This window comes from Balaenoptera ricei, chromosome 16 (genome assembly GCF_028023285.1).
Source record: "Balaenoptera ricei isolate mBalRic1 chromosome 16, mBalRic1.hap2, whole genome shotgun sequence".
Classification (NCBI taxonomy): Eukaryota; Metazoa; Chordata; class Mammalia; order Artiodactyla; family Balaenopteridae; genus Balaenoptera; species Balaenoptera ricei.
This window is the reverse complement of record NC_082654.1, coordinates 11,773,428-11,798,801: the sequence shown is the minus strand read 5'-3', so window position 1 is coordinate 11,798,801 and position 25,374 is coordinate 11,773,428. Positions and strand designations below refer to the sequence as shown.

Sequence of the window (25,374 nt, the reverse complement as noted above, 5' to 3'; positions counted from 1 at the left end):
AAAAAAAAATCACGGGTGGGCAAGTTATGATATCCACTGGATATATACACAGCAAAACCTGGCTTACCTCAAAAATACAATTCTGCAGCACCACCTGACAACCACACTGTTTGCAAACTCTTGTCAGTTCACAAGAACGACACACAGTCAAAACAGGAGGTCCACAGGCAAGCTAAGCCCAGCTGCAAGATCGACAAGTGGACAGCTCCACCCCAAGAGATTACTTTCCAACGTAAAATTATCCTGGCTTTCCTCTGACAGCTATCCAACAGCACTTCGGTTTTTGTCATGTTTGGCAAACTTTCCAAGCTGACTTCAAAATATTAGATGTGGATCACTTTGCCAGAGGAATATCTCAGAGCAACAATGTTTATTGAATTTTGAAAAATGCAACAATCTGAAAAAGTGAAAATTCAGCATTATGTATTAGAACTAGGTTGGAACACTAAGGAAATCACTTACTGGATACATACCTTTTGTCAACTGTTACTCTAACTGACACTGTTCAAAAGCCAGACTAGGAACATTATGTGAATTAATCTTCTCTTCCCTCGAACAAAACCCTAATTCAACAAAAGGGTCCATGACTATTAGCACCCCCCGCCCCACTTTTTTGTCTAAGATAAACAACTATATATAATTCCTCCTCCTCTATTCACATTTGGGCAATTCTAAAATCAAGTTATTCTCGCCCCTAAAAGAGATACTTATACAAAGTATGTTGTGAATTACAGTTTCTAGTTTATCTGCACTCATTTAAAAAACAGAAATAGACCACCCCCCCAAAGAGACCCAATTTACATAGGCACAAGCCCAGGTTTCATACTAATATGGCATTTAAATACCACACTAATTAACCACAATTTGGAACAGCACATTTTTAAAACGTCACAATTATTCACATAATTTCCTTGTTTAAAAATGGAATAGATGGCAAAATAATCTGTAGTGATCTATCTGAACATAGTAAGTAGGACATTTTATTACTACACAGAGAATTCTTATTTAACAAAACCCACTCATTTGGACCTCTTAAGAAGGCTTATATAATAATAAAAGCCTAAATCATTTTTGCATCTTTCCAATACATACTAAAAATGCAAATTCAATGTTTATGATGTATTAAGTGGAAGCCCAAATGCTGATTTTCAATGAATAGGTAAGATATAATTTGGGTATACCTGCTAGAAAGGTGTCTAGATAATTTATTAAATTCTTTTTCTACTTTTTCTGTTTGTCGAGTGCAATCCTTACTCATAGGTACTACCAAAGGTCAATCTAGAAACGGTAAAATTATGGTTCCCATTATTTGTGGTCTCTAATGAGATTTTACTATATTAATATTCAAGAGCATACATTTTTAAGGATGCAAATTTCTACTCCTCCATACCCAGAAATTAAAATTTAATCCAACAAAAGCAAATGGACTTTTATCACGTATAGAGAACACAGAAATAGGTCCTGAATATATGTATACTCCACATACCTTACTAAGAACTTAAAAGAAAATGGAATTACTTATTTCACGGCAGCCTGCAAGAAATAATTATGTAATAAACGACAATAAGAAAAAGCCACTTATCATATAGTCTAGTCTTTATTGAAAGACTTACTTCAACTGTTGTTTACAGCTTTGGCTTAAGTTGGCCAGTCATTTTAGCCTCTCACTGCCAGCAGACATAAAAATCAAGTGGTAATGGCACGGGGGGAAATACTAGTAGAGAGATGAGAGTAAAGAAGATGCCAGTCAGAAACACATCACCAAAATAAATGTCAAAGTGATTATGAAATAAACATTTTCTTGCCTGCCGAAGAATCTCTGCTGCTGTTTTTAATGAACATGGAAAATGCAATGATTCTTAGGCTTAAATTGGATCAAGATAGCACTGACTTCACTTTGTGTTATAAAATAGTCTTGAATATGTGTTAACTTGACAGTTGTATTTTAAAACAGTGCATTTCATCTGGATAAGTAGCTTTATTTTTTAAAAACCATTTAAAATGAAATAACTTCCATTAACTGAACTGAGCATGTAATCTTGTTCTTTCAGATAAGACGAAGGACACTTCAGTCGTATGTTTACTATGCAATATAACTAGTCTGGACCATTTTATTAAATCACAGAATATACAAGCAGCTATATTTAGATGGTACTGTATTTAGCTACTTAATTTACTGGCAGACCAAAAAAGGTAAATTGAGAGTTTAATAGGCTTTTCTCAATATATATATTAAAAAAATCTTTAGTTCAAGTTTCACATATATTTAAGAAATTTTAACTAGGAGGTATAATTAATTTGAGTGTTCTCCTTATAAAATATAAAGTAAATTTTCCATAACATCCCCCAAAGACACTAACCATGAACAAAAGAAATAAGGGTAAATTTTATAACAGAAGAGTGTAATAGATGAGTACTGTGGTTAAAACTAAAGTGCCATAAAAAATTTGGCCCAAAGATGAACAACTTCAGACCCTGTAAATTTTCATGTTCAACACATTTCTAAATGGGGGAAGAAGGAAAATACCAAAATTATTGTGGAGACCAATTTATAAAACCATCATTATTTTAAAGCTAACCGTAAGACGTCAAAAGTTTAAAAAACAGTAATCTGTGGGTGCTAGCTGAATCTTATTACTTAACGGTAAAGAGTTTTCTCATTTTGGTGCCCAGACCTCAGAACATTTCAAATACGCTGCCTAAACATTTGCACCCCCTAGCTGTCAGAACTCAAAAACATAGGATTTTTATCTCTTTTACATTCCTGCTATGATAGAAATTTGAGGCAGATTTTATGCACATGGCCTGAAAAATACCTCAGAAGCAAATGTCAATCTTACCCAATCAATTCATTTACAAACTCTGCACTCATACAACTCAGCCTCTGTTCAGGTTTGTCATCCCATGCACACTACCCACAAGGAAAAAATTAATTAAAATAAAAGTCACAACTCTGTATACTATTTAAGTTGAATATCCAATTACAAATTGGTACATTAAACTGTCTAAATAAGATGTTTTAGCAATCTTGTTAAAAAAATTCTTGGGCAAAATATATCTAATTTTAAAAAACACCCCAAGATTTTTTAAAAACATTTTACTATACAACTTATAGGAACCTTGAAATAGGTTTACAAGGTTTTAATCAAGGTATTTACATACCAAATGATGTAAAGCAAAAAAAGGAAAAAAAAAAAAGAAATCTAATTTCCAATGACATTTTAAAATGTACTAATGCATCAAAGATTTGTATGAAATTAAAATTAAGGCTTTTTCTGTATAGTAATTTGTATAATTTTAATTTTACATAGTAGCCAACCTTAGAAATGTCAGTCTTAAACATTCTTATTCATCCACTGCATTCAATGCAGTGGAATGTGTTAAGTGTTACTTCAAATAATTACATTGCTGCTACTTCTATGTTGAAGCATGCTTTTTAAACACTGTATTCAATATTTACAATGTATATCATTTAAACTTCATGTAAAAGCATAAGTATGACTGTCTGACTTTAATACAAACACCATACTTGGAATTTTCCCCCCAAAATGAAATGTAATTTACTACAGTTTTAATAATCAACACTTTTTAAAGTTTTAAAAATATGTCTTAATCTGGATCACCAATATTTGCTCAAGTAAGTCAGACAATGCTGTTCCTTATTTAGGTTGCAAAATTTCTTTTATCAGTCTGGCTTCAGTTTCTTTAGGCACAGAGAAAGTATTTCCTCCAAAGCGACTCCAAAATCATGCATTTCTTCTCAATATCACACTTTTTTTCTGCTGACTTCAAATGTGGTCCACCTTGGGGGAGGGGAGGGGAGTATCAAGGTTCAAGATGAACTTATTTGTGATTCCCAGTTTTCCATGATCCTCCCTTTTTTGCTCTTTTAAAAACACAGTGAGTTAAAATACTGAACAGCAAGATAAAAATGGAATAGTATCTAAGAATCAAAATGTATTACCCATTTCTCCTATTATATCAAAATTTGTAGTCAGAATTGTCTTAATTGACTTTATTGTAGTTTTTGTACACAAAGAAAAATCATGTTCATATCCATCATGAACAAAAACTTAAAAAGGCAGAACTAGAAGACATGTGTCCTTCACCAAAGCAAAGCTGTGCTAAAGGTTCCAAACATTTCAATTTTTAAAATAAATATTTTCATTTTCCGATGTCTACTTTCATGTCTTCAGAGTGTCACAAGGAAATTGAAGCTATCATGAATTACATTTTGTTTAGAGTCCCAGCTCACTGTGTTTGGTAACTGGCCATGCCATATCCAGCCTGGTTGGGAGGAGGTATTACAGGGGGAGGGGCTTGTCCTTGGGGAGGCTGAGCACCAAATCCACCCATCCAAGCAGCTGAAGGTGATTGACTTGAAAGAAAAAAAAAAAAAAAAAAAACTTCAGCAAATGCAAAGAAAAAATTATCTATACAGTTATACAAAAGTCAAGCAGAGCCTAATCATAAACAAGAAATCAACACACTTACAACAGAGAGCAAAGAAATAAATGATACATATCCACATATGCAAAATATATATTCCAATATTAGTCTTAAATTTTTGCTAAGATAACATATGACTTCTCTGAAAAGTATCTCAAAACTGATTTTTTAAAAAATGACAAATGATTCAACTCATCATCTACCCATCATATACTGCACACATGGTATATCAATTTATAAACAATTTTAAATACACAAGTTTACTTTGTAAACAGGAAGAAGAACTGGTGAAAATAAAGGTTTGGGCTGGCTAGAAAAAGCACAAGGGACCAACACAATCTAACAATAAAGGAAAAAAAGTGAGCTACTTTATATTAGATAAATTTCAGAGACTTCTCACACAAGCCAACAGGCATAAATCATTAAATTTCTGAACATATCCAGACAAAGATCTTTTCCATGCAAAAATAAACAAGTAGATAAAACAGTATATTAGAAATGTAAATCAAATTCTACCAACTGCTCATAGAGATAGGAGGACACATCAAATGTTACCCCAAACTCCCTTTCCACCTAGATAATAAAAAGCAAATTTTTAGCATTACAAATCATTTTTCATAAGGTTTCTACATGCTTATAATGCCACATAGTTAATGCCATAGTTCAATGTATTTAGTTTAAATAGATTCTCCCTAGGAAAACACACTTTTTAATTCCTTTTGTCGGAACTATATGTTTCTATACTGGAAAAACTCAAACAACTTACTCTACTCCAAATCCTTGTTGATTCCATGGTTGCCCATATACTCCATAAGGTGGTACTTGCCACCCATTTGCCATATACTGTCCATACTGTTGTGGGTTTCCATAAACTTGGCTCCACTGGCCCCACTGACTATAGTCGACCTAGGAAAAAGCAAATTACTGTTTTAGGGAACAAGAAAGAAACACAGTATTTGAAGAAAGTGGGAGACAAGGAAGAGAAAAACTAAGCACCCTTATGTGAATAGCACTCTGTTATTTATCATTGTCTAAGTTTATTGGGGTGGTGACACCTGTGAAAAGAAAGTATTAAGATTCAGTTAATACCGCAAAATAATCACTTTTGAAATAGCATTAATAAAATCAACTGAAAGCAGCTATATGCTTTACTTTTTTGTTTGCTTTCTTTTACAGTTTCTAAAGCTTTTATGTAGATATGTAAGAAGGAAACCTTAAAAAGTGCTATGAAAAATTGAATTACCTGTTGGAAGTTTTTAGTCATATCAGGAGATTCTTTACCCCAATAGCATTTAACAACATGTCCTTCAATTGTAGTACCATTCACCGAAACAATGGCGTGGGCCGCACTTTCATGGGTAGAAAATCTAAGAGAGGATGAGAATGAAGTTTTTTGTTTTTTATTTTTTTAAGTACTTAGTAAGTAATACAGAAACTCCTTAATTTATAACTATCAACTTGGTATTTTCCTAAAGTACATCATGTAGGAGTTTAAAGTTCTACATTGCAAAGAAGTACTAAAATAACAAACTCTGATACCTGAGGGGATATCAATTAATATAACTGAAAGGAATGGATCAAACGTAAGGTAGGATTTTACCTGACAAATGAGTAGCCCTTCTCTGGAAAAACTCTGATTTCCATAATTTGCCCAAATGGTGAGAATGTCTGTCTCATAAGCTGATCTGAAAAACAAACATACAAATAAAATATTTAAGCTTCATGTTATCATGAAATTGCTGCTAATAATGATGAAGCTCCAGAGAAGGGGATTAGAAAACCAGACACTATACCTGTTAACCCAGAAGCAATTCCTCCACAGTACACAGTACAATTTTTTGGACTTGATTGGTTTACTACATCTTCAAATCTCAACTGCTTAGTGTTATCTATATGCAGAAAGAAAACAAAAATGTTGATGGGGCCTCCCTGGTGGCGCAGTGGTTAAGAATCTGCCTGCCAATGCAGGGGACACAGGTTCGAGTCCTGGTCCGGGAAGATCCCACATGCCGTGGAGCAACTAAGCCCATGCGCCACAACTACTGAGCCTGCGATCTAGAGCCCAGGAGCCACAAGTACTGAGCCTGCGTGCCACAACTACTGAAGCCCACACGCCTAGAGCCCGTGCTCTGCAACAAGAGAAGCCACCGCAGTGAAAAGCCCGCACACCACAACAAAGAGTAGCCCCCGCTCGCCGCAACTAGAGAAAGCCTGCGTGCAGCAACGAAGACCCAACACAGCCAAAACAAAAAACAAAAAAACAAAAAAAGTTGATGGTTATACAGCATTATAAAACTGATTACCATATACTATTAAGATATGCCTCATTGTGGGGAGAAATAGAATTTTTTCTCCTTAACACTATGATTTGACCTATAAAATCACCTGGTTCACAGCTCCAAATATACTCGCATCAAAGCTCAGTTATTTTCCCACAATTATATTGAAGATAAAATGAGTCTTGAAATGCTAATAAAATTTCAATTTTAAGAAATTAAGACTAAACTAATACATGATTTTGTGAAGTATCCATAAAAACATGTAAAGGAGACATATCTTACTTTCTTGTGTACTTTTAGGTGCAGGTGGTTTACGTGTGGCCCAATTGGTTCTGATTTGACGACCACCCAACCACTGACCTCCCATATGCACAATTGCATTTTCTGCATCCTATGGAGAAAAAGGAAAAAAAAAAAGCAATTACAAACACAGAGAAGAGTGGTTCATAAGACTCATTAAGATGAAATAAAACGTTGGCACTTCTGGATCCAATAAATCTTATCAGAAGTGACTCATTAAAGCAATATTTATTTATAGATTTTAAAATACCAGGATAGGGACTTCCCTGGTGGTCCAGTGGCTAAAACTCCGCTCTCCCAATGCAGGGGGCCCAGGTTCAATCTCAGGTCAGGGAACTAGATCCCACATGCCGCAACTAAGATTTCGCACGCTACAACTAAAGATCCTGCATGCTGCAATGAAGATCGAAGATCCCGCGTGCAGCAACTAAGACCCGGTGCAGCCAAATAAATAAATTAAAATATTAAAAAAAAACCCCAAAAAACCAGGATAGCATTTAAACATCAAGGGGAATTATAATTCAAACATAAAAGGAGAAAATTACAATCCCACTGATCACCAAAAAAAAAGGACAAAGTTGTTTTCAAATATCTTAATTTTATGGTTGATTTGTAATATGACTTTTACTGAAGAATATCTAAAAACTCTTGATACTGTGGTCTAAATATCACCTAACCCCCCCAATCTACATTCTAATAGCAATGGACTATGACACAAGATTTAAAACTTAAGACGGAAGACTTCTGCATTATGATTTAGAATGCTGTAAAACTGAGTTCTACAATAAAAACTGAGTAAGGTATGGAACACATGCCCCCTACAGTGGAGGTGAGGAGTTGTAACCACTGGACTGCCAGGGAATTCCCAAAAAATGAATTTAGGAAGTAATGTGAATTTGCAATGAATCTAAGCAAAAAAAGGATACAACTCCTGCCCTTTATCTTACTGCTTCAATAAAATATAAATAATTTAAGTTGTTGAAACTGTTCCAAAACATTAATACCAAAGCCCATTTTATTATCTGATGTTACAGTTAATGCAAATGCTTAGATATTTGGTACCTCGTTCTTAAATACATGCAAAAATCAAGACGAATTGCTTAAAATTTCATTTACATAATTTGCTGTAGTCACTAACGTCCCAGCTACAAAAATATGGATAATGATTAAAAAGTTAAGGGACATCCCTGGTGGTCCAGTGGTTAAGAATCCGCCTTCCAATGCAGGGGATGCAGGTTCGATCCCTGGTCGGGGACACTAAGATCCCACACGCTGCGGGGCAACTAAGCCCACGCACCACAACTAGAGAGCCCACGTGCCCCAGGTACAGAGCCCCCGTGGTGCGTTACAACTGGAGAGAAGCCCATGCGCCACAACTAGAGAAGCCTGCATGCTGCAACAAAAGATCCTGCATGCTGCAACTAAGACCCAATGCAGCCATAAATAAATAAATAAAAGCATTTAAAGAAAGTTAAAATTGAGATTTTCATGGTTAAGACAAATATAATTTTTAAGAACATTTATTTATTTTATTATTTATTTGGTTGTGCCGGGTCTTAGTTACGGCAGGTGAGCTCCTTAGTTGCGGCATGCGAATTCTTAGTTGCAGCATGCATGTGGGATCTAGTTCCCCGACCAGGGATTGAACCCAGGCCCCCTGCGTTGGGAGTGCGGAGTCTTAACCACTGTGCCACCGGGGAAGTCCCAAGACAAATATAATTTAACTTCCCTTCAAATTCTGAGATTAGCTCACTTGTCCTAGTTGTGAGTTCTACTTCTAACACATCTTACCCTTACCAAGTCACAAATGCAAGCTTTAATATACTTCATTATAATCAGCCTATTTTTCCCAGTTATTTCCAAGCTTATGAAAAAAAAGAACGAACTACACCCTATTATTAAAACAAAATTACACAATAGTTGTGTTTGTAGTCAACATCCAAAAATATTCATTAGTAACTAAATTTTGCATTAAATTCAAATTGAGTTGAAAGAACATACCAGTTTATTATAAAAAGATACAAAGCCATAGCCTTTGGATTTTCCAGTTGCCATGTCTTTAACTACTCGGGCATCCCTGTGAAAAGAAGCACAGCTAAATGAGGGAAGTAAAAGTCATCCTCAAAATAAAAACTAAAAGGAACCACACACACTGTATTGTGAGCATTTTTTTAAATAAAATTCCAGTTAGCCCTAATTAACTACAGCCATTCCTGAACTCTCCCTAACGCTTCTTTACCTGTTAGAAAAAAGCAGTAGGACAAAAACATGTAATAAACATGCAACCTAATCAAATAGCCTGTGCTTTCTAAACTAAATGCTCAAATTTGAAGATTAATAGGAACAATAGTTTCCTTTTCTAATATTCTATTTGCTAGTGTCCTCTAAGGTTTACTGGTTCTATAAATTACTGTAACAATGCTAACTACTTTACCATGCAATCTCTAAATAGTTAAATGTCTTCTGCCTAGTGATACAAAATATATGAAATATTAAAAAATTGAAAAAGAGGAAAAAATAGGAATTAAAAAGGCATACATGGCCTGTTAACAGATTTCTTTATTTTTCTTGGTCAATTCTCTACCATCATTTTGGAGTTTGGGCAGCTGTAAATTTTGAAAAATTGACATTTTCAGAAATTTAAGAAAGAATAAAAAACTAACAACAATGCTAAGCACACCAGTACGAAAACAACAAATTTACACAGAAATTTTAGTGAGTAAGTTAAAATGATTGGAAATATAGAACTCCACTGAATATAGAATGTTAAAATGTAAATACTAAAATATGTATATATAAATAATGTATAATAAGAATAAATAGAAATGAGAAAAAAATCTACAACTGAGTTCCAGTGTGCACAGTTCCTTGCAGTTAGCCTTCAAGATCCTGTCCATTCTTATGAGCAATTCTGCAAAATAACCAGAATGCTATTACTTTTAATTGTGACTTGGACTTTAGAAAAACTGCAGGTCTCAGGTATAAATATAGATTGAAAAACAGCAACCTGTATTATTTTTTATACTGATTTTTAAAACAGTACTACTTACCACATCTAGATTAAAAAGCAAAGTAAATATCAAAATAGAAAATTAAGAATTAAATCTATCAAATAAATTAAATCTATAGAACAACAAATCGTAGAGAGAAATACTGTTGTTCTTAGGCGAAACGTATTTTTGTAAAGTAGTAGTAAAACATTTAACTTCAATCTATAGGAAATAAATACATAAAATAAAGTGATTTTAAGCAGATAGATAAATTGTGATTAACATTTTATAGAACTTGTAACACTTTAAATTTTCCAATATATTTGATCAAGTAACATACAGCAAAATCTGAGCACCAACTTTGTTTAAAAAAAAAAAAAAAAAAAATCAAACCACAATTGGGCCCTACCCTAGCAGAATCAAATACCACTAACAAAAAAAATCTACTAATTAATCCCACATTTATGGCTCAGACATTGAAACATTTTACTACTATAATAATGCTACTTTTCAGCTAAAATATCAAAACACATTTATCATTATAATTAAACATGTACATTTCTAATTTCACAATATATCCAAGGATTTACCTACTTTCCCCATTTATAAATTTCTCCCATAGAAGTTTAACACACAGTATAAATCATTTATTTTTGGTTAACCCATATCTTTAACCACCAAATTTTGAAAACATTTGACAAAAAGCTGGACTTTATAATAAGTTTTACCACCCAAACATCTGCTTTAAAGATAACAAACAGAATCACTTAATTTTTAACATGTTATACACAGGATTAGATGAAAACAAGACCCCAAAACACTGAAATGACATTAACATTTTCAACAACATCTACTAATCAAAAAAACAAAACAAACAAACAAAAAATCACACTAACTAGGGAAAGAAAATCTTAATTCTGATACAAGTTAATCAAGTACAATTTTGCCTATCACTATTGAATATAGTATTGATTATGATACTTACGATATTTTACCAAAGGGGGCAAATGCTGATTTGATATCTTCTGTTGTAATTTCTGGACTCAAATCCCCAACAAACACGTGGAAATGATCTGAAATCAAAGCATTTGGTAATCAAATACTTAAGAAGTCAGGTACTAAACCTTTTTTAGGCAACACTAAAGGAAGAAAAAAACCTATTTGAGCTGGTAATGCTGCCAAGGATAATTTCAGAACTCTTCCACAGTAAAATGCAGCAGGAGTACTTACTGGAAGTATCTTTTTTCTGGCTACTTGGTGTTGTTGCCCAGTTTACTTTGACCTCCTAAAAATAAAGATTATATTTAATAAAATTATTAGGCATGTCATTATGAATCACAACACTTACCACTTATTAAATCATTTTATCAAGCAGGATTATTTTGGTAAAAGCACTAGGCTGAATAAAGCAAAACCATCACTTGGCAGAGCTGAATATTTGTTAAAAACTTGCTAAGAAAGGATACAAACTAATTTGACATGCAAATTTATATACTCATAAGATGCCATCATTTATTATCTTACCTTTCCCAAAATTTTTCTCCCATTCATAGCAGCTAATGCAGCAGCTGCATCTCTGTGTTCATAAAATTCCACAAAGCAATATGGGTCATTGCTTGTATGCTGCAAAACAGAAAATCCAACAGAAGAGTTGACCCTTCTGCTATCGGGTTGCTGAGAAGAAAATCCAGGAAAAAACATTACTGATAGCTAGGCATGTACGAGGTGAGATTGCATAAGCTTATGAAAGCCTAACACTTTAAAAATAAGATTTACACCTATACCTGACTTTGCACCTCAGAATACTGTTGTACTCAAACAGAACTACAAAGCAGTACAGAATCATGACTACCAGCATTAAATCAAAATATAGAATTCTGGTGAAGTATGTTAAATATAAAACAGAAGTTTATATTAGACCAAACAAAACCTCAAGTTCAGATTTGAGAGATAAGGACCACTCCTTACCACTGCTCTTCTCTCCCAACATTATTTTCAAAGGGATGAATTCTATTTATGCATCATAATCCTTCATAAACTGTATCCCATGACTATAAAAAAAATACAGAAATGAACCAACTTTACAAACTTTACTCCTGATCGAAACTAGGATTAGTACTATTGATACATATAATAAGACGAGATTATGTATTTCTTTTCTGTACAAGGAAGGAATAAGAATAAAAAAGAAAAATTTCAGATTTATAACCAGCTGTTGAAATGAAATCCCTACCTTTCAAAATCTTCTGAAGCTCTGGAGATTCTATACACTTTGAATTGGTCTTCCAAAGACCAGAAAAATATACTAGTGATTAAGAAAAGATTTTCTGAAAATGTGTCTGAATAAAATATTCCACAACAAAGCTAAAATTTTATATCACAAAACACCAATATAAGAGAGTGAATACCTAAAGAGTGGATATAAGTATATGTATAACTGATTCACTTTCCTGTACACCTGAAACTAACACAACATTGTAAATCAACAATACTCCAATAAAAATGAAAAAAAAAAAGTGAGTACCTAATATGACACCAATAAATATAAAACACCAACATAAGATGAGAAACTACCTAAGATATAACAACTGTAACACCTATGAACCAAAATGGAAATGAATTTTATAAGATTGCAACCTATATTGAACAGCTATACAGTTGTACAAATATATTTTTTACATAAGGTTAAAAATATCACTATTCAATGTAAACAATATCTAAAAATAATGTTTAAAATGTGGAATTCCAGTTGCACTTACAAGGGATTAAAAATACCAGATAAAATAAAGCTCTTTTCAACAACCACTGTTTTTCATTCCAGGAAAGTTTTAGAAGAAAAATCCAAAATAAGACGTCTAAAACAATAGTGGTGAAGCAACCAGAAGGCATTTCCTTGAGGGGAAAAAAGCGTAATCATTAATACTGACAAGAAAACTACTACGGGCTCTCATACAAAATCCTATTGTTGTAGCCAAGTGAATGCTGTTCTTACGAGGCAGAGAAAGGAAATAGGGAAACGACTCCAAACAGAAATACGCACTCAAATTCCTCTTGTAGAAGAGTTAACCTTTACCAGTAACACTCACTGAAGAAAAGGTTTAAAGGTAAATAAGAAGCTAAAACTGTGCTAGTCAACTTTTCCTTTTACTCCTACCTCTTCTGCCCTGATGGTCTCTAAGGAAAACACTGTTAACCGTAGCAAAACATACAGGAGTCCAATGGTAGAACTATGATAACAACGGGCTTCAGTAAACTAGTCTACTCATGCATACTGACTTCAAATTTATCTAACCAGTAGTAGGCCAGATCCCATTCAATGTATGTACATACATGTACACACACACACACATATATTCACATCACACTGCATTTCATCTCATTTAAGACACCATTTTTTGTCACTGTCAGAGATGTTAAAATTTTTTAACATTTGCCTTATAATTGATAATATACATTTATTATAGTATACAGGGAAAGCTAGAATCTACGATAAACAGTATCTAAAGTAAAACATCGTAAAACTAAGGGGAGGAAAGGGATTTCATACGCTAAAATGAAATTTATGAAAGGAAACTAATAGTCTGTACTAGAGTTCATGAGTTCATGCCCTTTGAAAGCTTCCCATTTACACCACCACCAAGTGACACTCTGAAATCAACTGTGTCCTTACCATGGTGTTGTCACCAGTTTTTGTTGGATGACATAAATGTCGAGACAAAGAAATATGAGATTTTACAACTATTTACAAGTTCAAATGTAGGAGTTGTAGAATATGGATAAATTATGAAAGTTCATTTCGAACTCCTCTACCCCTTCATATGGCTGACTGTGCACACAGGTTTCAAAAAATATATGTATCAAATGTTTCTCAAAAATTTTCTAGCGACTCTCCACTTTCTCACATTTCATTCTTTCCTAAACCCACTCCAGTCAGTTTCCAACCCAACCATGGCAAGGAAACTTCATGTTGAGCTCACCAATAACCTCCCTGCCATCTCTGTGATCCCTTTTCTGTCCTCACCTTGACTTTGAAGCAGAATTCAAAATGTTGACAACTCTCCTTCTCTTCTAAATATTCTCCTGTAGATTCCACCATACTCTCTTGGTTTTCCTGTTTCCTCACTGGAGGATCTTTCAGAAAGTATTTCTTCCTCCTTAACTCAAACTATAAATGTCACTTAAGTGTTGATATGCTCCCGGGCTCGAACCTAGGCCCCCTCTACTCTCTTCTCTCTCAGCGCTCTCTCTAGATCTAGGAGCTAGATCTTATCCAGTCCCGTGGCTTCAAATTATCACTGCAAGCTAGTATCATCAACACTGGTCTCTCTAGAGTTCCAAAACAGTTTATCCAACTGCCTACATATAACGTCCATTTATATGTTTAATGCACATCTTAAAATTAACATTGCCAAAACAGAGCTCGATTCCCACCACTCCCCACCCCCCAATCAATCCTGTGCCTCCCTCAGTCATGCCATACCCATTTTAGCAAATAGCATTACCATACACACAACCGCAAACAAGAATCTAAGGGGTCTTTCTTGATGTCTTCTTTTATGTCCCACGGCCAATCCAGTCCTACTGATTCTACCTCCAAAATGTATCCCAAACTTATCTACCTCTATTTCTATGGCTACGACTCTAATGAACAAGCTCCCCCCACCCCACATCATCTCCTACCTAGGCTAGTGAAATAAACACAGCTGGTTTCCCTATCCTTCCACTCCTGCCCCCTACAATCCATTCTCCATACAATAATCATTTTCCAAATAAAGTAGCGTTAAAAATGCAAATAAGAATACTTCATCAGGAGGACTTCCCTGGCGGCGTAGTGGTTAAGAATCCGCCCGCCAATGCAGGGGACACGGGTTCGAGCCCTGCTCCGGGAAGACTCCACATGCAGCAACAAAGCCCGTGCGCTACAACTACTGATCCTGCGCTCCAGAGCCCGCGAGCCACAACTACTAAAGCCTGCGTGCCTAGAGCCCGTGCCCCGCAACAAGAGAAGCCACCGCAATGAGAAGCCCGCGCACTGCAACGAGGAGTAGCCCCCGCTCGCCGCAACTAGAGAAAGCCCGCGCGCAGCAATGAAGACCCAATGCAACCAAAAACAAACAAACAAATAAATTAATAAAAAAGAATACTTCATCGCCCTACTTAAAACCCCCACTGCAACCAGAGTAAAATCCAAACACTCTGTCACGGCTCATACTGCCACATGTGATTCGAAACCCCGACTGCCTACTCCATTATACTCATTTCCCACCATTCACCAGGTTCCAGTCACCTTGGTCTTTGGTTCCACAAATGCACCAAGCTCATTACCAACTCAAGGCCTCTGTATGGACTGTTCCCTCTGCCTCCAGCTCTTAATGTAGATGGCACCATCTTGTTATTCCTATCTCAGCTCAAAGAGGTGATTTCTGATAGTAGTCATTACCATGTTGATCCCATACCAAACATCTATAGTCTAAAAAAGACTCATTTGATCTTTTAAAATTTGGTTGAGTCAACTGCCCACTGATTAGAGATTTCTAGATCATAGATCATAACCAAAAAGCCTCAACATTCAATTAGGCAACTTCAGTTCCCATCTCCTTAAGAACCTACATTATTACTTTCACAAAATAGATGCCAACTGCAGCAAGACGTCATCCCTCACCACCTAGCCTATACAGCACCAACGCTGCAATCATCATCACAGAACTGTTATATTCTCTTCAAAGCTCTTATTCCTATCCGGAATTATCTTGTTTACTTGTTATTTACAATACTCTCACTAACATGTAAACTCTTGTGAACCTCACTGGTCTAGCTCTGCATTATATCCCCAATGCTTGGAACAGTGCCTAGTACAAAGTAGATTTTTGATTAATTAAAGAAAGAATGAATAAATAATCAAAGACAGGAAGAAAAGAAGAGATAATATACCAGAACAGAGTGATAATTATCCTTATTAGTTAAGAATGAAGATCAAAAGGCCACTCTGCTTTACATATTTTTAACAGTTCCCCTCCGTCTCAGAATATAACACAAACCCCTTAGCACAGCTCTGGCCCCTACTGAACACTCCTGCCTCATCTCCTGGCATCTCCTAAGACTAATCCCTTTCGAAACTCCAACCACGTTATGGTTTCTATCTTTCCCTCTATCTCACAAGTACTCCCGCTCTCTGTCTACCAGGCTTGATCAACATTCTTCTCTCTACCTGGATTCCCTTCTTTCTCAAATTCCTGTCTAGCCAGTTTCCATTACTATCCTTTTCGGTTTCAGCCTAGACACTGAATCCTCCCCTGACTGAAGACTGTATGGACCTATAAGCTCCTACAGCACTTGAAACTGTCAACTTCCACAGTATTTATTATCCTATATCATTAGTGCCTATTAATTCCTCTGTCTCTCTCATAGACTGGAAAATTCTGTCGGGCTAGGAACCGTTTTATTCACCACTGTATCCCTAGCACTTACCGTGGTATCTGGTACATACTAAATAGTTGAAAAAAAAAAAAAAGTGTTAATAAATAAACTGAAACCCGAGTCATTGGGCACTGCTACAGAGTCTTAACCAGGAAAGTATAAAAAGTAAGATTTTTTTGAAAAAAAGGAAAACAAATTATCCTAACAATTTAAATTCCTATCTACATAAAGTTGTTCAGTCAGCATTTACTAAAATTGCTGAAGATGCTTGGGTGGCACTACGCTCATAATAACCTAATGTTCTTCTACACACACCAATTATCATTGGAAATATTTGAAATATAACATTCTTATTGGAAATATATGAAATATAACCTAGTTTTTCAACATTCTGAGATAAGCTCTAACAACTTTTTACAAGTAGAATCACTTGAAGATAACTACATCATGAAGGACCCTTTGAAAATAACAGCACAGAAACTTTGTCCTCTCAGATAAAACTCCATTCTAAACCTAGTTTGTCAGTCAAATCAAATAAGTCAACACAACATGAATCTCTCCATCTAGTAACTTGAAACTTAAAATGATACTAATCAACTCATGTATCTCAAAATGTCAAACATTATGCTAATTGTCAGCACAGGGAACTGGGAAGATCTTACCTCTGTTATCATTTTACAGCTTTTACAGGGTCCAATCTGACTGAATAACTGAAGAATAAGAACTTCTGTCACATCTCTGGAGAGGTTACCTACGTATCTGTACAGAAAGAAAAAAAAAATCAGCAATCTTCCTTCAGCTCTGGCTCTAAAGCATTATCATCTACTCATCACCTTTTATTTCATTTTAACTTCCTCTGTCTTCAATAAAATTTTTCCAATTAAGCCTGATCCTTTGAGTGTAAGAGTAACTCTCATTTAGGAAAGTAATAATTGTTCTTAGGTCACTAAAATATCACTTCAAAAGACTCTATTAAAAACAAATCAATATGACCTTGTTTACCCCCCAAAGCATATTATTCTGTACCTATATATCATTTTCTCATCTTATTTGTTAGAATAAAAATAATAAAAATTTAAATCAGTCTCAAGACAACTACAATTTTTGGATATGAAACACAATTCAAAATAATGTATAACACACACACATAATACCACAAATATTGATTCATTAAAACACCTGATCATAGAAGGATATCAGACACAAGGTGAGTTTATCTTAGACCCCCAACCAAAGCAATTACATGAACAAAGAAAAAAATTAAAGTTACAGCAAAACACAAAGATTGAAGGATTTTGTTCTTTCTGTCTTGCTAGTAAGATTGTTATCGATGGTAGGTCTTCTTAGTTTTGTTTTAGGAGAGCAGGGTAAAATAAAATTCATACTCAAAAATGCATCAGAATCAACAAAATACATCTTTATGTAGATAACAAAGCAAATATAAAGATTTCTCTAGAAATTCAGAGAAAATTTAAGACAAATCCAGGTATACTTTTGACTATAACACATCTAAAGATTCGGGGTTTTTAAAAAAATTACAAATTGAATGTATGTATTTTGTATAAGAAACTTAAAATACACATTAAGTTTAAAAGAAAACACCACCACCACCCAGAGATGACCACCTTGTATCATGGATCTTTTTTTTTTAATTGGAGTATAATTGCTTTAAAATGTTGTTAGTTTCTGCTGTACAGTGAAGTGAATCAGCTCTATGTATACACATATCCCCTCCCTCTCCCCCATCCCACCCCTCTAGGTCTTCACAGAGCACAGAGCTGAGCTCCCTGTGCTATATAGCAGGTTCCCACTAGCTATCCATTTTACACATGGTAGTGTATTTATGTCAAACCTAATCTCCCAATTCATCCCACCCTCCCCTCCCCCCCCCACCCTGTCCAAACATCCGTTCTCTACGTCTGCCTTTCTATTCCTGCCCTGCAAATAGCTTCATCTGTACCGCTTTTCTAGATTCCACATATATGTGCTAATATACAATATTTGTTTTTCTCTTTCTGACTTTCTTCACTCTGTATGACAGACTCTAGGTCCATCCACATCTCTACAAATGACCCAATTTCATTTCTTTTTATGGCTAATATTCCATTATATATATGTACCACATCTTCTTTACCATGGATCTATCTTAATTTAGCTTAATAAACTTTAAGTCTTTCTCGCACTCAGCATATAGTTCCTAAAACTCACATCTGTTATGATCCTCATAAACCAAACAACATTTATAAAATTTAACACATTTTCTTCTGGAAAGTAAAAGGACATAAGTTTTATTTTCCTAACTATAATATATAACATCTGGAAACAATGTACTGAGACCAATATAAGCCTTGAATCTACGGTTGCCATAGTTTAAGATAGGATACTCTGAAAGGGAAAAATAAGACTGAGAAAGGTAAGGTTAAGTGTTAAAAAGAAAAAAAATTTTGATTAAGAATGAATAGCAATTTTCTTTTCACCTAAGAATTTCACTGCAATGGGTGCCAATAATTTTAACACACTCTAAAAATGAAACACAAGTCCAATGTTACTTAAATGGAAGACTAAACCAGTGACAAACTGGTTTAGGTCCACTATGCCACCTTTTTGTTATATTTAAAGTAGAGCAGACCCATCAGTAGGCTGTGCAGTGACATACTTTTCCCAGCAGTAGTGAAAGGTTATAGGCTTCTGAGCTAGCCAGACAATTGCCTTTTTTTTTTTTTTTTAAACTCATAGGGGTTTGTGAACCTGTATCCATGGAATTTCTTTTTGTACAAGGTAGACCTATATGTAAAGAAAATGAACAGTGACCTTGGTCTCTGAAGTGTTAACACTCAACTAACCTAAAATGCTAATAGTTAGCTCATTTCTAAGAGAATAGGAGTGGATAAAACTGATTTTCACATATCAAATCTAACTAGTAACAAAGTTAAAATTATCACTTGAATGTAACAAATTGTAAATGATTTAAATAATTTTAATTTGTATGACTGTTTAATGATTTTTCCAGGAAAAAACTGCACGGGCATTAATTACCTTACATACCTAACAGTCACAATTAAAGCTGTTAACTGTTTCACAGGATTTTTATTCCAAGTCAACCTATTTCTAATCAATTACAGATTTTGAAGAATTTCTAGAGGCACATTTAGATATATTAATTTATATTTCAAGCACTGATAACAAAGAGCAAAAGGTTAATGTAAATTTAGAATGTCATGAAATACTCAGAGAAAAACTTTAGTTTTAAGGTTTCCTATTTTTCAAATATCTCCACGAAAAGTTCAGTTGGTAAAGCAGCAAACTCCAAAAACTAATATAAAAATGGCCTTCCATAACAACATGTAGAACATCTTAATTTGCCAGGATAAAAAGGATATAATTCACCATATAATTTCACCTAAATTATACCCAAACCTGAGACTGCCTTTTCCTTTACTCAGAGTTCTGTAATTCATTCACCTACATTTGCCTTCATCCATCACAACACTTAATACAGAAACATTTTATAGCTTTTAAAATACTACACAGCTTAAGTACCTTTACGTTATCATAAAATTATCTGTCCCAAAATAAACACTAACAAAAATATTCAACTCTTGACCTGGTAAAAACATCATCTCTTGGTAGCATATAGAAATATTTCCTTTTTCTTTCTAAATCATCTACACTTCACTTTCTTTCTGCTTTAGTTATAAAATCATCAATATATTCTAAAGTTCCAAGGGTTTAAATATAAAATTTCTACTTGAAGAACATATACAAAATAACAGAAAAAGACAAATGGCTCAAATTCTTGTATTGAGATCAATTCAAAGAGTAAACACTTAGGAAATTCCAAAACGATTTTTAACTCAAGGGGGGAAAAAAAAGCAAACCTTAGGTCCATTTTGTCTTCTAAGAACAGGAACTGTAGGAACTAACGCATTAAAAACGGAAAATGATGTCTTTATCCCTAAAGTCAGGGTTAAAATCAAATTTGAGACTAGAACTTGGCAGTTTCACAGTAAGCAAAAGTTCACATTGCCAAACTACTTCCTATGTACAACCGGGCAGAATTTTAAGTTAAGAACATCATGCCTTTCAGAAGACTAATCACACTTTTCAATACTGAATGTGCTCTCACTCTGAAAACATTAGCCCTACGAAGGCTGAAATTACCAGCACTTTTACACAAGACACTATGGCTAAGTAATATTTTTACTTTTGTTCTTGCAAATTCCTATATAAGAGAAGATTTTGCAACAATATCCTTCAATGGGCCTCTAATGTGCTGATCAATTTGTCGGTATTTCATTTTAGGAAGGAGGCAGGGTGGAGGAAAGGTGCAGGAGGTACAAGTGAACTGACCAACTATATAAGGAATATCAACACACATACACATACATTTTAAAGAAACAGAGAATATGATTAAATTGAATGAGAGGCTTAATTACAGCCACAATATAGCCAAATCTATGGTACAGCTAATCAATTTTATAATGGGATTTAACAGTATTTACTGCTATTGCCCTTAGATGTTCAGATTATACTCTAAATCAATGGTTTATTTCCTCCTTTTGACTGAGTCTCTATCGGGAAGAAAACAGCCTTAAAGATGGCATTGCATTAACATGGTATAATTCCAGATCCACAATTCCTACTCATTTTGGTGCGAGTAGACGAAGAAAAAAAAACTACAATAGAACACCATTACAATTTAATGTTGTATAACAGATTCAGATATACCATGGATCAAATCACTGCACTCAAAGCTACACACAACACAAACCTGAAATGTGGGTCCTACAAGGTAGGTGTCATGCAGTTCACTTCCAACACCAGTGTTATACAGCATGATCTCATTTGTTTTTTTGGATCCCAAGATACCCAATACATTTACCCCCCAATACAAAAAATGTCAAATGGGAACAAAGAACATCAGAAAACAGACCTTCAAAGAAACTATATGACAAATTTTAGGCTCAACATCAAAGCAATTCTATATCACTTTAAATACCATCAAATAAATTAGTAATACTGTAGGTAATGAATATTTAAAGACCTACCTAGGCTATAAACACCATATTGTTTTCTGATGATAGAACCATATGTCTTAGCTTGTGTGTGTCTGCAGGAAAAAAACCTCACTAGTAACACACAGGCATATTAAGGAAACAGTTTAAGATAAGCTTTGTTAAGAGTACATTCTTTTAAAACATACTAGGCACTTGAAAGCCTAATCCAAAGATCACGATGTAAAATAAAAGAAGGATCTCCATAAATAAACAAAAAAACCCTACTAGGTATCAACCTCTAAAGTCACCTTCAAAGTTTTTATCATGTTACTTGTATCTAAAAGATCCTTTTGAGAAGAAATATGTAAAATGAACACTTTAAAAAAATATGCATTTTTATTAAAATCTGACAAAAATCCAATTGTGAAACATTTGCTTTTATCTCAAAATTTTACATTTCAAATTTTAAAAAAATATATAAAAATCAAGACCGCACCGCATATGACCACCATGTCTGCTTATATAATTTTAAATCAACCAGGACTTTTTAAAAAAACGGACTTAATATTAATTTAATGAAAGGAAGTATACAGTAATCATTGTAAAATATTTGAGTACCTCTTACGTTCCAGGCAGTGAACTAAGTGCTGCAGGGGTAAGACCTAGGAAGATGTAGCAGTCCTTGTCTAAAAAAAAAAAAAAAAAATCCTTCCCATGGAGAAGAGTGGGAGAAGGAAAAAGGAAGACAGAATAGTAAACATGTACTGACATACAGGTACAACGAAGCTCAAGATATTTCTTTACTTATATGTATACATGTCCCACTTTTAGATAACTGTAAACATAGACAACTTAATTGTGTTTCTGAGAAAGAACAGGAGACTGGAGAAGGTAGAGGTAAGAAATAAGTGACAAAGAAGTTAGCTTACTAGTCTATGGTCTAAGATCTGATGGAGATGAGAAGGCAGATGCAAAGTGCTTATATGAATTAAAGGTACTGCAATAGCATTTTGTTTAGCATGACAAAACAGGAATTCTTCATAAGGAACAGATAGATACAGTTAATGAGAAATATGCCTTGAGAATTTACCAATTATTCAGTAGCTATTATGATGCGATGACATTTCAGATTTTTAAATACAATGTAACTGTTATCGTTGTTAAATACATGCCTGCTAGGCCTAAATCCAGCTTTCCCAGATGCTTCCATCAAAGAACACATTGCTAACTAAATACCAAGTCTTGGCTTCAACAGATGTTAGAGGACAAATTTCAAGTTTGTCCCAATTCTCTTTTCTGGGAAAAGAGAGCAGAAATGGAAGACAGCACAAAACATAAATATTGATACAAAACTTCCTACTAAGCAGACTTCCCATTCAAGCATTTGATGTACTTAAGTTGACCTCAAATTCTCAAAAGGGATAGCAGATACTTTAGTGAGACATTAGAGAAGTAGGAATAAAAAAGTGTAAGCCCCCCCCCCAGCCAAAAAAACAAACTTGTATCAATATTGAACATAGACATCTACCCTCTTTACTGAGCAAACTTTGGTAGGACTAGAGATGAGAAACTAGTCAAACTTCCTAAGTACCCATTCACCTTCATCTGTTCCCCAAAAAGTAATTTCCCCATCAGACAGCAGAGCCAAGTGAACTATGATCATATCAATACCAGGCAGAGGCAAGAGAAAACAAAGCAGCGACCTGACTGACTCCTTGCACCCGAGGCAGGTGTGCTGAGCTTCGAGAGGCTAGGAAAACCCAAGGTGCCCAACTTAAACATTTAATTAGAAATCACACTTTTAAAAAAAAATGCAGGAAAAAAGAAAGGAGTGCCACACTATTTGGAAAGGAATGCAAATGCTGAGTCATCACTCTTCATTAGGAAGGAAAGGAAACTCGAATAAGCGGTTCAAAGACGAAATTCATTCATTACACTGGGCTTCAGAGTCAAGAGCAACAGCAAGATAGAAGAAAAAGCGCTCAAAAGACACATCGAAGAGCTGATAAAAACATCATTTTATCCAACCCTGAAGGTCTCGACCCACAGATGAGGAGGAGGTAACACCACTTTAACAACTGGTTGTCAGTTTAGCGCAGGTAGCGCTCAAAGTAAACTTCTTCATCCAAGAAGGGAAAGATGCTCCGGCGGCAAGAGGAATCCCTTTTGCACTTTGAAAGTAGCGGGCGCTGGGCGAGTGTTTCTGACAGCGTGGGCGGGGGCACGTGGGGCAGAAAGACAGTAGGGGCTTGAGTGGTGTTAGAATGTCCGGCTTCCTCGGAGAGCTCAACTTGGGATAAGAGCCGGGAGCGACTGGAGACTTGGAGGGCGCGAGTGCTAATTCCTCGCGGCCCGCAGGGGATGTGGCTGCGGTCCCACCCCCAGTCCCACCCCCACTCCCACCCCCACCAGGCCCAGCCCCCGTGGGGAACCGGCAGCTCCCGGCCCAGCCCAGGGCCCCCAGAGCAGAGGGGGAGCAGGAGCTCTCCCGGGCCTGACAGGCTCTGCCGTGCAGAAACCCGGCTTAGGAGGAGGATGCAAAGAAGGGCGCGAGAGGAAAAGGTCGAAATAAGCCCCGGACCCCAGGAAGTGACTGTGTTTGGGGGAAGGGAGGGCTTCCTTTCTAAGGAAAAAGGGACAGATGAGGAATGCACTTCGCGTCCGCGCCACCGCGGCCAGGGAGCCGCCGAGGGTCCCGCCTTCGGCCCCGCTCTCCTGCTCCCTCCCACAGCGTCCCGCGGTGCCCGGGCCTCTCGGCGCCTGGCACCCCTCGTCTCGGGTACTCACAGAGTCCGGGGCTGCCCGTCGTCTTCCATCATGGTGGGTGCGACGGAGCGATCCCGGGACAAGGGGGAGGGCAGGGCCGGGGAGGGGAGGGGGTGGGGAGGAAGGGGAGGGGGGCTACGGGCACCGGCTGGGGACAGAGGAAAAGGCACCGAACCCCGCTCTCGGGCTCTCTCCCCCCAGCCCGCTCCGGACACTGCGCTCCAACCAGGAGGAGCAGGAGGAGGAGGAGGATGAACAAAATGGCCGCCGCCACCAGCCAGGCAGGAAACGGGGCAGAGCGCAGGCGCGGCCCGCCAGGTCACCGCTCAGGCCAGCCGCGACAGCCTGAAAAGGGGATAACTGAGTGAGGAGGAAAACGAGCCGCTGAGGAAACCCTGTGCCGGGTCACGACGGGTCACGTCGTGGCTGTGCGCCGGCTGGTCGGCGAAGCCCAGCCAGCTCAAGAAGAGATAGAGTAAAAAAGAGAACCGCCAGGAAGCTGAAGTCTCTGGGAATTGTGGTCCTGGAAATGAGAGAGGGAAGCACTTTCCCAGAGGGCTTCTGGGAACTGCAGTCCAAAGAAGACGGCCGGCGCCCGCTGCGTGCTGGGACGCGAAGAAGAGACTTCTGGGGAGTGTAGTCGTACGTGGAATGTGCGGCAACCAGGAAGCCGGCGTGCTGGGAGGGGAGGGGAAGAATCAAAGCGACGTTAAAAGGCGGGGAAACGAGACGAGAAAAACTGCTGTCCGGGAGGTAGACTACGAGTCCCAGAGTGCCTCGCGCTGGGGGCTGTCCTAGGGCTGTTCCAGGCATTTTAAGGCTCTTCTGTTGGCTCAGCCCAAGCTGCTGCTCCGCCTCCGTACAGCCCGAGAGCGGTTTCTTCAACTGCGGCTAAGGCAGTGCTTTGGCTCCGCGTGGTGTCCGAGCCCTCAGGCCCTTGCGGCCCTCCTGTATTAATCAAAACGGCCGGCCCGCGGTCATCAACCGCCGCCCCGCGCGAAGGGCGGAGGGGCTGGGGTGGATCTCAGGCCCGCGCTGAGCTGCAGGCTGCGCTCGCCGGGGCTCCTCCCGCTTTCCCAACGGCCGGCAGCGTCCTGTGGGCGCTTTTTCCCGCAAATAGGTATTCTAGCCTGGGTAGGCGGCTTGTAGATTGCTTTACAAGTTTCAAAGGTTTCC

General features: G+C 36.8%; 1 protein-coding gene across 7 annotated transcripts; it reads right to left on the bottom strand.

Moving 5' to 3' along the window:
- Positions 1-1,578: 1,578 nt before the first annotated feature.
- On the bottom strand, positions 1,579-24,729 carry TIAL1 (TIA1 cytotoxic granule associated RNA binding protein like 1). 7 transcript variants are annotated; one of them, XM_059900616.1, is made up of 14 exons: positions 24,220-24,716; positions 22,051-22,118; positions 21,484-21,545; positions 17,098-17,194; positions 11,543-11,692; positions 11,249-11,303; positions 11,004-11,091; positions 9,030-9,105; positions 7,011-7,119; positions 6,243-6,338; positions 6,050-6,134; positions 5,693-5,816; positions 5,216-5,355; positions 4,001-4,378 (listed from the first exon to the last, which is right to left on the bottom strand). In XM_059900616.1, the coding sequence occupies exons 4-14, from the start codon at positions 17,107-17,109 to the stop codon at positions 4,252-4,254; spliced, it is 1,062 nt and encodes a 353-aa protein (XP_059756599.1). In that variant the 5' UTR covers positions 17,110-17,194; positions 21,484-21,545; positions 22,051-22,118; positions 24,220-24,716; the 3' UTR covers positions 4,001-4,251. The 7 variants fall into 7 exon arrangements, with proteins under 7 accessions (XP_059756596.1, XP_059756599.1, XP_059756600.1 ...); XM_059900617.1 differs by lacking the exon at positions 22,051-22,118 and adding an exon at positions 11,987-12,069 and having other exon boundaries at positions 11,543-11,641; positions 24,220-24,713; XM_059900615.1 differs by lacking the exon at positions 22,051-22,118.
- Between the last annotated feature and the right edge of the window lie 645 nt (positions 24,730-25,374).

Bases quoted from the DNA above. Each gene is read 5' to 3' on its own strand.
- TIAL1 (XM_059900613.1), bottom strand. From the start codon at position 24,251: ATGATGGAAGACGACGGGCAGCCCCGGACTCT. The intron at 17,195-24,219 runs GTGAGTACCCGA...CTTTCTGTACAG, and splicing joins GACGGGCAGCCCCGGACTCT to ATACGTAGGTAACCTCTCCA. The intron at 7,120-9,029 runs GTATGTTCTTTC...TTTTCTCCATAG, and splicing joins TATCTTTTTATAATAAACTG to GATGCAGAAAATGCAATTGT.